Genomic DNA, 11938 nt, shown 5'->3' on the forward strand with positions numbered 1-11938 from the left:
TTATAACAAGCAAAGCAAATCAAACCCTAAGTCCTAAATCATTAACTCCGCCTGTCGCAAACGCAGACCCACACAGTTGCATTACATTGCTTCACTCCGTTGTATTCTGTATTTTTACTGTTTTATTGGGACTTATTTTTCTGTTTTTTTTTTGCTATTTTTCTTTACTATTTGTGTTGGTTATGTAACATATTTTCATGTATGATGTATTGTCTTTAAAAAAATTAAAATGTTTTTTTTTAATATATTTCTGAAATTATCATAAGAATGGAGACGTCCACGTAGCTGAGTTTGCATGCAAGTTGCTTTTTTTCATGCATAACCCAGACCCACAGCACATTTGGGCCCCACATTATCACTGTGTACTTTGTTTTATACCAGGTGGGTCTCTTTAAACCACTTGAACCCTTTATTTAATTATTTTAACCAGCCTTCTTCATTCGACTTGTCCTTTTGATTTTAATATTTATACTTTAAGTTGGTGCCCATATGAACTATTCATAAATATCTCGGCGACTCAGAAAATAACTAAAAAAATAACATTATACTTATAATTCAATTTTATAAACTTTCTCTCATAATTCAACACAACAAGTCATAATTGATCAATTCAAAAATATGCCTCACTTGGTCATTATGAATCTTTAATACTATAAAATTGTGCCCAGATGAACTATTCATAACATGAAAATTTTAGGTCAATAAGATAAAAAGAGCAGCAACAGGTCTCTCTAAACTTATACAATGGGTAACAAAAAATGTAAAAAGAAAAAAAAATGCTAATTGTCAAACTCCCATACAATTCAAAGTGTACTCTAAGAATGCCAATGGAAACTCTCATAACCCCGTGCATGAAATTCAGAAAGAAGCGATCACACAACTTGGTAATTTTCTGTGGCCAAAACCGTTCTCTGTGAAAACTTGGGAGAAGGTCCGCCTCTTAGGGGGAGGATATTTACAACCTGCAGCAACAACAATTTTGAGTTAAAAATCAAAACAGAAAATGAAAACCAGAGGCGGAAAAGTTAAAGGGAATGAATAATTTATCTATTTCGTTTATATAGTATCTAAAAGAACATATTGATGACCGCAAAAAAATGAGCGCACATCAAAACCTCCACGGGTACAGAATGGGTTTAAACCTAATAGATCACCACCATAAATATCATCATATGCTGTGAAAATGTCGAGGTTACGGTGAAATTTACAACATCTATTATACCTTCACATCGGTTTGATCACTTAAATACATAATAGTTTCCAAGGGCAGGACGAGCCCTTTCAGAACAGAATTCAATTTAAAATAAGTTCCACTATGAAGTGCACACCATAGTAAGAATTTATGCTTGAAAATGATATTACAACAGGAGCATATAAATAATACCAGAAACTTAGCGAACTTATGATGTTACCACAAGATTGTAACCACAAAAAGAGATGAAAACATATTATTATTCATTGAGACAATAACAAAAAACCAAATTATAATGTCAAGCAAACCTTAAGGTCACTGTATGTACTGGTAGCTGAAAACCGCACAGAGATGGGGAAAAAAGCTGATGAATCAGCTGGAGGCACAACAAATTCCATCGATCCACTGCATATTCAGTAGAGTACAATATCAATTTTATGCACTTACACTGAACAAGAGAATATGTAACTCATGAAGGTGAAAGTATAGTAATCACTGACCTGCGGTTAGAGTTATCAATGAGAAGTATCGACCACTCCAAGACAGAATTTCTAGAGTCATACCTGAAAGTCAAAAGGAATGCTAGTGTTGAAGGCACATATTCTTGTCATGACAAATAGAAGGAAAGATAACTAAAATCCAAAACTCAAAAAGTATACAAAATCAAATTTCTTACCTCCACTCTCCATCAATCTGCCTAACACTTGGTGGCTCTCGGAGAGCGGGAAGAGGTACTGAGATTACAGCATTTTGCAGGTCAAACATTGATGAAGCTTCATATTCGATGCTCACATAAGTTTCGTTTCCAGAAACAGAGGGCCAGCAGTTAACTGCAATAGATAAATATAAATCCACATAAATGCTTTTAGCATAGAAAAGAAATGATATAGAGAGAAAATTCAGTGAAAGACTTGAGCCCACTTGACAATGGCACCATTGACTCATCAACACTTTGCATTCTCCACTTCAAAAGACCAACACCTCCCACATCACCAGCTTGGCCAGTGGGGAAAGGCCTATTAGGGTCCTTCAAGCCCAGTATATTCTCACTGGTGAAGAGTTCTTTGTTCATATTAGGATGGGTTTTGAAAAGAATGGCCGGATTCCCTCCAGTCTCAATCTGAAATAACACAGGATATATTGTAATAAACAACAGCAAAATCACATGGACCATCAAAGTTCCTTGAATAAGACCATCAATTCCAAGTACCTGAACTTGGATAAGACCATCTTCTTGATTAAGAATTTGGAGAGACAAAGTTCCTTGGACATCAAAGTTACTCATCCCACCATCTCGTTTCAAAGTCACATTGAGTTTCTCCTCAACCGTCAAAGTGACAGGATCAGTTAATGGTGGAGCAGCAGATCTTGGCTGGCCTGCTTTTGGCTGCACATCTTCAAGAATCACTTCGCCTTCTGCTTTCAGAGATTCCAAGAATTGATTTGTCCTTTGGGATTTACCAAGCTGCATACCAAGACCCTTAGGAGGAGCTGTGGCAGATGAAGGTGGACGACCTAATGATGCAAATATATAAGAGATAAGAATTCTCTTCAGTTCAAAAACAAATCATCAAGCAGTCCAGAAACAGATTCATTAAACAGATTTCCACAAAAAGGCACCATACAGATATCTTAAAGACAGAACAAAGTATAACCTATCTGCCTAGCAACTCAAAAGGAATTCTCAATTATTTAGCTGAAATGCATGTTTATTTGCTAACATACAGCATGTATGTCAACAAAATCCACAACCCATAAAAAATCAGTAGCAAACTCATAGAATTCATTCCATCTAAAGTACACAGACCTTTAGACTTGGTGGAAAAGGACTCAATATCAGTGCTCAAACCAAATCCAGAACCACTACCAAAACCACCACCACCACCACTAGAAATGCTCATATCACTAAAGCCACTCTCAATTCTTCCAGATCCCATCGACTGCAAGGAAATAAAGCCTCCCTTTTCACCTCTATTCTTCTCAATCTGCAGAATATATAATAGTTTCAAATTGCAACACAACCCAAGAAACTACAGAAGCCACCAATTAGAAAAGGAACCACTACAGAACCGTAAAAAGTACCTTGTTTTTGTCAATCTCACTAGCTTTGCGCTTCATGACATCCTTGGTTTCATTGATCTTGCTCTGCAATACCAGCTTGTGCAACTTCTCTTCATGACTCTCCATCTCGCAGTACTGCTTGACCTGTGCAACAGTCACGTTTTCCTTGTGCCCAAGAGAGATAACTTCATCAAACGCAAAAATCAGCTCGAAACCTGTCCTGCAAATACCCTCCTCATCTAGAGAGTAGGAATATTCAGGTACCTGAAGACATTAAGGAATATACAATACACCTTTTTTTCTACATTAATGGGATTAACAATCTCGGAAAGACATGCACAGATCTGAAAGCTTTAATTAAAAAATTTAAAAATAATATGTGGCATGCACCAATAAATTGTAATGAGCTAGAAATGACAAAGGAATCATAACCTAATGTAAATATATACAAGAAAAGCAAGTTCCAGATCCACACTGGTAAATCCATGACAACAAAAAGAAGACACCTTTCCTATCAATAATAGGCGATAAGTAAAAGCAATAAATTGTCAACCTTGATTTAAGAAGATGAAAAGTAAACAAAGAGCAGCTTAAAAGGATACAAGCTTGGAAAGCAGCCTCAGAGTTTCCAGATCTTCAAGGATGTTGCTCTGTTTGTTTGTAACAAGTAGCAAGTACAAAGCTTCTATTGGCTGATAAACATAGCGGACATTTTCAGTCTCAACATAAGTATGTTGTTTTCCTGTGCCAACCAACTTAGGAAAAGCTGCAAGAAGACCCTCAATTCGTATACGAGACATATCCACAAACTGCCTAGAAACAAGCACTGCAGGGAATAAAGAATATCAAGAAGAGCAAGAAAAAGAATTCACAGTAAAATATTATCATAAGCAAGCAAAACAATAGTTCATGGCCTAGATGCAAACAAATACAAGCAGGTACCACTGAAGAAGACAGAAAAGAAGAAGACATAGAACCCAACACCATGAAAGCAAGAACTAACCCCAGGCTTGTAATGTAATACCAAATAATTTTTAATAGCCAACTACCACCTTTCATGACATTTTTTTAAGTGCCTCATTCTTATGTAAAATAAAGTTCATGAATCAATTAAAAGATCACTTAGCACAGTCTGTAAATAAAATTTACGAGACTATTACAGTAATGATATTTAAAAGTGGTTTTTCTTTTTCTTTTGAGGCTGTAGAAAACTTTCAACATCCTATGGAAGGCCATAAGCAAGAAACGAAATATACAATTTGCTTTCTTAAAGAAATAAATAACTCACCTTTTCCGGATTTGGTCACAATAGAAGCTGCAAGAACAACCTATATCACAAATAAAAGATAATAAGGACATTTTCATTCAAAACAATGGATCAATAGATTATTCTGCCGTCTCTACTAAACAAAAATCCAGAAACAAGCATCTCAACAAAAAAAAGTTTTGGAGAAAGCTCAAACAGGCACAAGAGTGTCTGGAGACTTTCTCACTCAATATGATGAGAATATTGATTGTTCAGGCGATTCACTCCCTCACCAAACTACTTTATGCGCAAAGAAGATAACAGAATACTCTAAAATCACCTCCAATAAGTTTACTTATAAATTCTAAACTTTCTGTCATCGTAAGCAGTTTTGGTTCACATGATAAACCAATTTAAACTCTTTTTCAAGTAACCTAGTCACGAACTTAAAAAAACCTTGTACCAAGAGATATGTTTGAAAAAAAAAAACACTGGTACAGCCCAGCAAAAACTTTAGGGATAGAAAGATACTATTCAATATGTGGACAGAACAAGAAAAATAATTCATTGATGATATAAAATCCATATTACAATGATAAATATCAGCAGATTAGGAGCACTTCTAGAATACACATACTCTCTAAAACCTGTCTTCTAGTCTTGCAGGCCTACCATATTATGATTTAACCATACAATTGTAATTCACATATACTGATCCGAGACAGACCAAAACGAAGCTAAGCCTAAACTTGCAATAATAGTACGTTAAAAGAAAAATCTTATTAGCCTCAAAAACTAATGAACTGCGTAAAGAACAACAATATGCAACATCTAAATTCATTTAAATTTCATAAAATCACTTCATTTCATTAAAAATGATGAAAAAAATTACCATTTTTGCTTACGCAGAATCAACAACCACGATGAGAGAACCTGAAAAATCAAATTAAACCAAGTAAAACAACCAAATGAACAATAAATCTAATATCTCTACACTACATTCAATGATTCAACAAATCTAACATTTCCACAATTCAATTTCATAACTCGAGATCCGATCCAACTCCACTAAGATCTCATTGATCCACATAATACAAATCAAAATTAAAGCCTCCGTTTGGTTAACGAGAAAATGTAGGAAATGAAAAGCAAATTACAAAAAAATTGAAATCCTCTGATCTGAGATCTAATACCAAAACAAAATTAAACTACGGTGAAAATCGAACATCTATAATTTCAATAGAGATCTGAGTGAAAAACATGAATAAATCGATGGCGGAGATTGCAGCAGAGATAAGTTAAACCGCTGAGATCAGTGCGGGACTCACCTGGAGTTCGATCTTCTTCTCTGCAAATGTGTGTGACAGTCTTCCTCCTCGGAGGCAAAGAGAAACTAGCAAGAGAAACTGTAAACTCGGGTTTGAACTTAGAAGATTTAAACGAGACAGGCCAACTATGTCTTGGGCCAGGGCCCCGGTTTTTCAGTTGGGTACCCGCCTTGTTTTTTTTGTAGGAATTCAGACATTTTTTTTTTTTGTTGTATAAGATTTGGTAAATTAGAATTTAAATAAAAATATTTTTTTTTAAAATAAGTAATACAAAGATTAGAAAAAACGTTTTTTATTTCTTTTAAATGAGTTTATATAAGTTTTTAAAATATAGTTTTCGATACAATCTTGAGAGCTGTGATAATTTATAAATGATGGTGATATATTTACTAAACATATCTTCAATATTAAAAAATACAGAAAGATTTTAATTTTTAATTGTTAGAAATTATATTTGTTTCATCATCGCATTTTGATAGACTGTTAGCTTTAAGAAGTGAGTTTTATCCGAACTCACTTTTATATAGTATCAGAACCATGTTTGTTTGGGATGATGGTACCTAATTTATCATAAATTATATCTTAGATGAATTACATATATGTGTATTCACTAATAAAACAGTATCAAATTGATTTTTATGTTATGCAGGTACTATATTCTTCATATATAATCACGTATAATGTTCAATCAAATATTCAAATCATAAAGTAAATTGTAAATAAAACAGTATCAAATTGATTTTTATGTTATGCAGGTACTATATTCTTCATATATAATCACGTATAATGTTCAATCAAATATTCAAATCATAAAGTAAATTGTAAATCTAACAGTATCAAATTGATTTTTATGTTATGCAGGTACTATATTCTTCATATATAATCACGTATAATGTTCAATCAAATATTCAAATCATAAAGTAAATTGTAAATCTATGTGGAATATAACCATCTTTAAATTTATTCAAAGATAAATAAAATTTATATTTATTTTAATTAGGTATTTTATATTGATGATAATCTAGGTGGGTTTGCTTTGAGTAAAATATTTTGCTCTCAACATAATTAACATTTATCTGGTTAGTAGCAATGTGACTGTAGATAATCCCTCAAATAAAACAAATTATTTGTCATGTATATATATAGGAGTATCAGAGTTCAAAACACACACTAAAATCATATATAATAAGCTGTTTACAGTAATAAAATTAAAGTCTTCATTTATATGAATCCCATTTTCTTCTTCCTGCATAATCTGAATCCAGTTCAATCCTCATTCTGCAAATAAAACACATACCAAAATTTCATGATGTTCTTTCATTGCCAATTAAGAGTTCTATATATAATAATGGAATTTGATTTTATAATTACCATAGTTGGGGCAGTGAAGATTGAAGTCTTGAAGATTTGGCTGAAGAGGCTGAAGGCGATACGGCTGACAATCTGTAATGGCCAGCTCAAGAACACCACGGGGCTGCGCTTCGCCTGCAAACGGGAATTGTTCGAGCACTTGTCGAGGCTCTTCCATTTTTGTCGCCATTGTTAACGTTGCAGCTACCTGTGCCTGAGCTTGCTGTTGCTGCCATGCAGCTGCCTCATGATCCTTAATCTATAACACAGAATCAAATCAAACCATTTCATGTTCCTGATCTCTCAAAAATCTAAATTATAATATCAAATTAATAGTTTGTTCATTAGTCTTGATCGAACACTTACCAGACCGTAGATTTGCTCGTTTTCCTCCTCCAACATTCTCCCCTAGACATGATCAACAATAAATTAAAATCAACTACAAATTAGGGATCCAATAAATTCATATTTTTATAAGGAGAATATATAATTGTAGAGTCACCTTCGTCCTCAGATCATCTGCCTGCTGCTGTAAGAGCTCAAACTGTATGCCCAATAATCAGTAGTTTTTGATAAATTAGAAGAGTCTATATCTGAATTAATTATGTAAAGAAATTAAATGAATTAAAGAAGAAAAACCTTTCTGGCTCGAACTTTGATAACTGAGTGTTCTAGTTGGTGTTCAAGTTCAGCCAGTTCTTGATAATTCACAGAACTCAAGTCATCGCAAGTGTAGCGTTGGAGACTCAGTTGAAGATTCTGGGTTTCCTTCCTCATTCTTCTTAATTCATTATGAATTTGGCTCTGCAATTTGAAGTCAAAATTAAACTAAAAATCCAAACTTTAATTAATTATATATGCCATATAATTATAAAATAGCCACAAATAATTTGAATAAAAGGGGTTTACCACATCGTGATTAATGGTCTCTGGAATTCTCATTCCTTTGGCCAGCTGATACCTTCGAATGAGTTGCTCCATGCTGCTTCAAATTTATGTCCAAATTTTGATTTAAATTTCAGAGAATTAAAACTAATTCAGTCATGAAAACATTAATTACCCAGAAGAGTAATTCTTTGCTAATAAAATATTATTCCATCCTTAAATATACCAAATAATTAATTGCTGATCATGCTATAATTGACTGTAAATGATTCAGAATAAGCATTGCAAATTAATTGTTTTTCAACTGAAATTTTCTTTCTGCATCGTAAATCGATCATTTCCATGAAAATAGCAAGACATTATCGTGCTATGAAGAGAAAAATTACAAATCAAATGTAAGAAAAAGCAGAAAAATAATTAATGAGGTGCTCCATGCTGCTTCAATTTAAGTTTAAAAGACGATTTATTTGAGTTAATTTTCAAAGAATTAAAACTAGTTAATGATTATTTCATCCTTTTATAATTATAAATTGTTAATTTCTCACACCATAATCATTATCAGCGAAAGAAGGAAGACCTGACCAAGCCATGAAGAGAAAAATTACAAATCAAAATGGAAAAAAACACAGAAAATTAATTGATGACCGGCAAAGAAGAAGAAGAAGAAGAAGAAGAAGAAGAAGAACCTTACTTTTGAAGCAAAAGAAAGAGAAATATAATTATAGAGGAAATAAATAAAGATGAAAAGGAAGGTGAAAGATGGGTTTGACCTGATACTTTCACTACAATACTCAAACAATTTTCCGGTGCTGGAGAAGATGATGAGCCCTATCTGAGCATCGCAAAGCACAGAGAGTTCATTCGTCTTCTTGAGGAGCCCAACGCGGCGTTTTGAGAAAGTAACTTGCCGGTTCGTTCGGTTCTCAATCTTGGTGATGGCTATCTTTCCCCGTCCCATTTAATTTACACCGCTTTAAATTCTGAAAACTGCAAAATTCATGACACGAATAATTAATGTTGAAGAAGTACTATAAGGAAGGAAGAACTCATGAGAAGATGAAAAATGGAAACTGGGTTACTAAAAACCCTAATAATAAGTGGGAGAGAAGCAAAAGAATGCAGAAAAGTGATACCTCTTTAATTAATTCTTGATCTTCTTTGCTTGTTGTATGGAAATTTGCTTGAAGTGATGTTTCTAAAGAGAGGTTATACATATATATATATATATATAGGAATATTGTATACTTCCTGGTGTCCTTCCATTTAAGAAAATTTACCAAAGGGCCTTTAATTGCATGCATGTACTCAGACGACTCAGTAATTATGTGCCAATTGCCTTTGAGCTACCTTTCTGTATTCAAATTGGTTCAGTTTAAGTACACCCCACAATTGTACTTTAATGTTTACCTATATATGTTTTACTTCCTATTCGCTTATTTTTTTCATCTCGAACTACGATTGATTTTGGGAACGGAAGGGCAATGAAGTGTTTTTTCGTCGGAAAAAAAAGTTTTAACGACGAGTTCAATTCGTGTTCGAGTCATTTTTCTTATAGTGTATGTGTTACTTTAATTCATATCGCCGAATGACGATTACAAATTCACTAACACTAGTATATCGATAAATAATGTATATAATAAATCCCTTAATAAATTTCCATGAACCCTCAGCATGTAATTAACTCTTATTAGTCTTTGTATGTGAAAGTTGATGATCATGATCAAGAACAAAGGATCAACAACGGTGGTGATTGTTGTGGCCCATCATCAGTGGCCATGGTTAAGCACATATAATTGGACTATAACAACTTCTCTACGAAGGTCAAATCTGTACCTTAAAGATGATAATAATAACTTCAGAGATCAATAATGGAAGAAGGAACAATAATCTGAAAAGGAGATATGATCATGATCTGATCTCTAATGTTTTGACTGTTAACCACTCTCTGCTTTTGAAATTTGCCGAATTAGGAAAGGTTCAAGCTTTTGAAAGCGAAAACCAGAGTAACCCAGAATGGAATCCCTTTTAATGAACAAACAAAGTGCACCATTATGAATCCGTGTTAGTGCCTGTCAAGTTTCACCATGCTAATGCCTTACTCATTAAGCACTATACTAGCTCTTTTTCTTTCATTCAACTTGTTCATTTCATCTTTTGACTCGCAGATATTCATCTGTTCAACGACTTTCTGCAATTTATAGTTACCTCGAAACACCATTTACTTCTTTAACTTCTTCCTAAATCTCATTGGTTGATCGAAGCGTTAATATATCAAGAGACATATAAAACTATTAGTAGTTAAATAATATATATACCTTTGAGATTAATTATCAAATGATAAGTAATTAACAAACTGTTGCAAGTCCCCTTTATATATTCACCAATTAAAATCGATATTTCTACACATAAAATCCCTCGAGATTTCTGTAACCTTTGCTAAAAATATAACGCAACAAAAGAAACGGAAAAATACGTGTAGTAAATAGTAAAATTGTCTTCAATTCTGCAAATTAATAGTAAACCAGCTCGAACCCTAATTATGTTTCCTGAGTCAACATCAAAATATCTCAGACTTATATCCTTCGAAGAAATTGCCTCATGATAAAAAGAATAAACCTGCATTTTGACTGGAAAAGAATTTTGATATTTTCATACCATTGATGAAAACCCTAACACAATTACCATTGACAGAAATAATATATATCATGTGAATCTCTATCTTATCTAAATGATAACCCTGATTTTATATATATTTATGTATAAGATGAGAAACTTCATATGTCAGCTTAAATTTGCCAAAAACTTGAGGCAGTTTCACGTCAATTGCAACCCATTGACCAAATTTATATAATTGAAAGGTCTTTTTGCAGACATTCGAAGAGAATTTTCTACCAAAAATTAAAGGTTGTTCCCCATTAATAACTTGACCCTAATCAAAAAGGGTTTGCCGACAAAGGGAGAGAGTTGAAACTATGATGTGAAAGAATAGAGAGAACACAAAAACAAAGAGAGGAAAAAGAAAAATACGGTATATATAAAGACATATAAATGAAGCTTAATTATATAATTCTTTCTTTGCAGTATATATATATATATAGGTCATGTTTGGTTCATGGAATTCTATCATTATCGTCCAATTTAAGTTCTTGACATTCACCACGATGAATTCTGTACTGAATAGCAATAGCTAACTCAATTAATCTAATGGTAAAATCTGACCTTATAACGGTATAGTATTTTCATGTTGGGACCGAAAATCCTACACCTTCATAAATAGTTTCTTGATTTACTTAATTGAACTGTCTTAATAATTTTTATATTGCCTCTCTTCTTTCCTCTTTTTATATAGATTGGATTCTCTACATTGATAAACCCCTCGTTCACTCTCCTTATAACTTGTTCTGTAAAAGACAGAGAACCACTCATCGAGCTCTTTTGAATTAGAAAAACATGAGATTCCATAGGAGATTGGACCTTAATTAAATTAAGAAGTCGAATATTCATCAAATCAAGGATATATCAACATGCATTGATCGTCGAAGCATTCATCCTCACTACTTATTACACCCTAAACTTGTATTTGAACACTCCAACGGTGCACATCACTAATTGACATCTGTCAACAGATCGAAATTGTATATTAGCAAACATGTAATAAATCACTCATCAATGGGTAACTTAGATGCTTAGGGCGAATTGAGGATAGTTGGACATACGCATGGTCTCATGTTCAATTCTTTATCTGAACATCCGCGATTTAAATAGAGGACCATGGCGAGAGGTTGTTGTTGGGATTGTGCCTTGAATCCCATATTGCTTGGGAATGAGAGTTGTAAGGGGACTCTCCCCTTTAAATAGACTAGTAGATTAGGCTTT

General features: G+C 33.4%; 2 protein-coding genes across 2 annotated transcripts; both read right to left on the reverse strand.

Annotated features, from left to right (window-relative positions):
• Positions 1 to 735: 735 nt before the first annotated feature.
• Positions 736 to 5455, reverse strand: LOC116136977 (coatomer subunit delta-like). The gene is made up of 11 exons (XM_031422664.1): positions 5392 to 5455; positions 4542 to 4581; positions 3856 to 4079; positions 3275 to 3517; positions 3000 to 3177; positions 2403 to 2707; positions 2114 to 2312; positions 1869 to 2022; positions 1693 to 1755; positions 1501 to 1597; positions 736 to 962 (listed from the first exon to the last, which is right to left on the reverse strand). Exons 1-11 carry the CDS (start codon positions 5392 to 5394, stop codon positions 873 to 875), a joined length of 1596 nt encoding a protein of 531 aa, XP_031278524.1. The 5' UTR covers positions 5395 to 5455; the 3' UTR covers positions 736 to 872.
• LOC116137064 (MADS-box protein defh21-like) lies at positions 5401 to 10193 on the reverse strand. The gene is made up of 8 exons (XM_031422753.1): positions 10178 to 10193; positions 8833 to 9022; positions 8090 to 8159; positions 7817 to 7981; positions 7680 to 7721; positions 7544 to 7585; positions 7199 to 7436; positions 5401 to 5432 (listed from the first exon to the last, which is right to left on the reverse strand). Exons 2-8 carry the CDS (start codon positions 9018 to 9020, stop codon positions 5401 to 5403), a joined length of 777 nt encoding a protein of 258 aa, XP_031278613.1. The 5' UTR covers positions 9021 to 9022; positions 10178 to 10193.
• Between the last annotated feature and the right edge of the window lie 1745 nt (positions 10194 to 11938).

Source organism: Pistacia vera, unplaced genomic scaffold (assembly GCF_008641045.1).
Source record: "Pistacia vera cultivar Batoury unplaced genomic scaffold, PisVer_v2 Contig320, whole genome shotgun sequence".
NCBI lineage: Eukaryota > Viridiplantae > Streptophyta > Magnoliopsida > Sapindales > Anacardiaceae > Pistacia > Pistacia vera.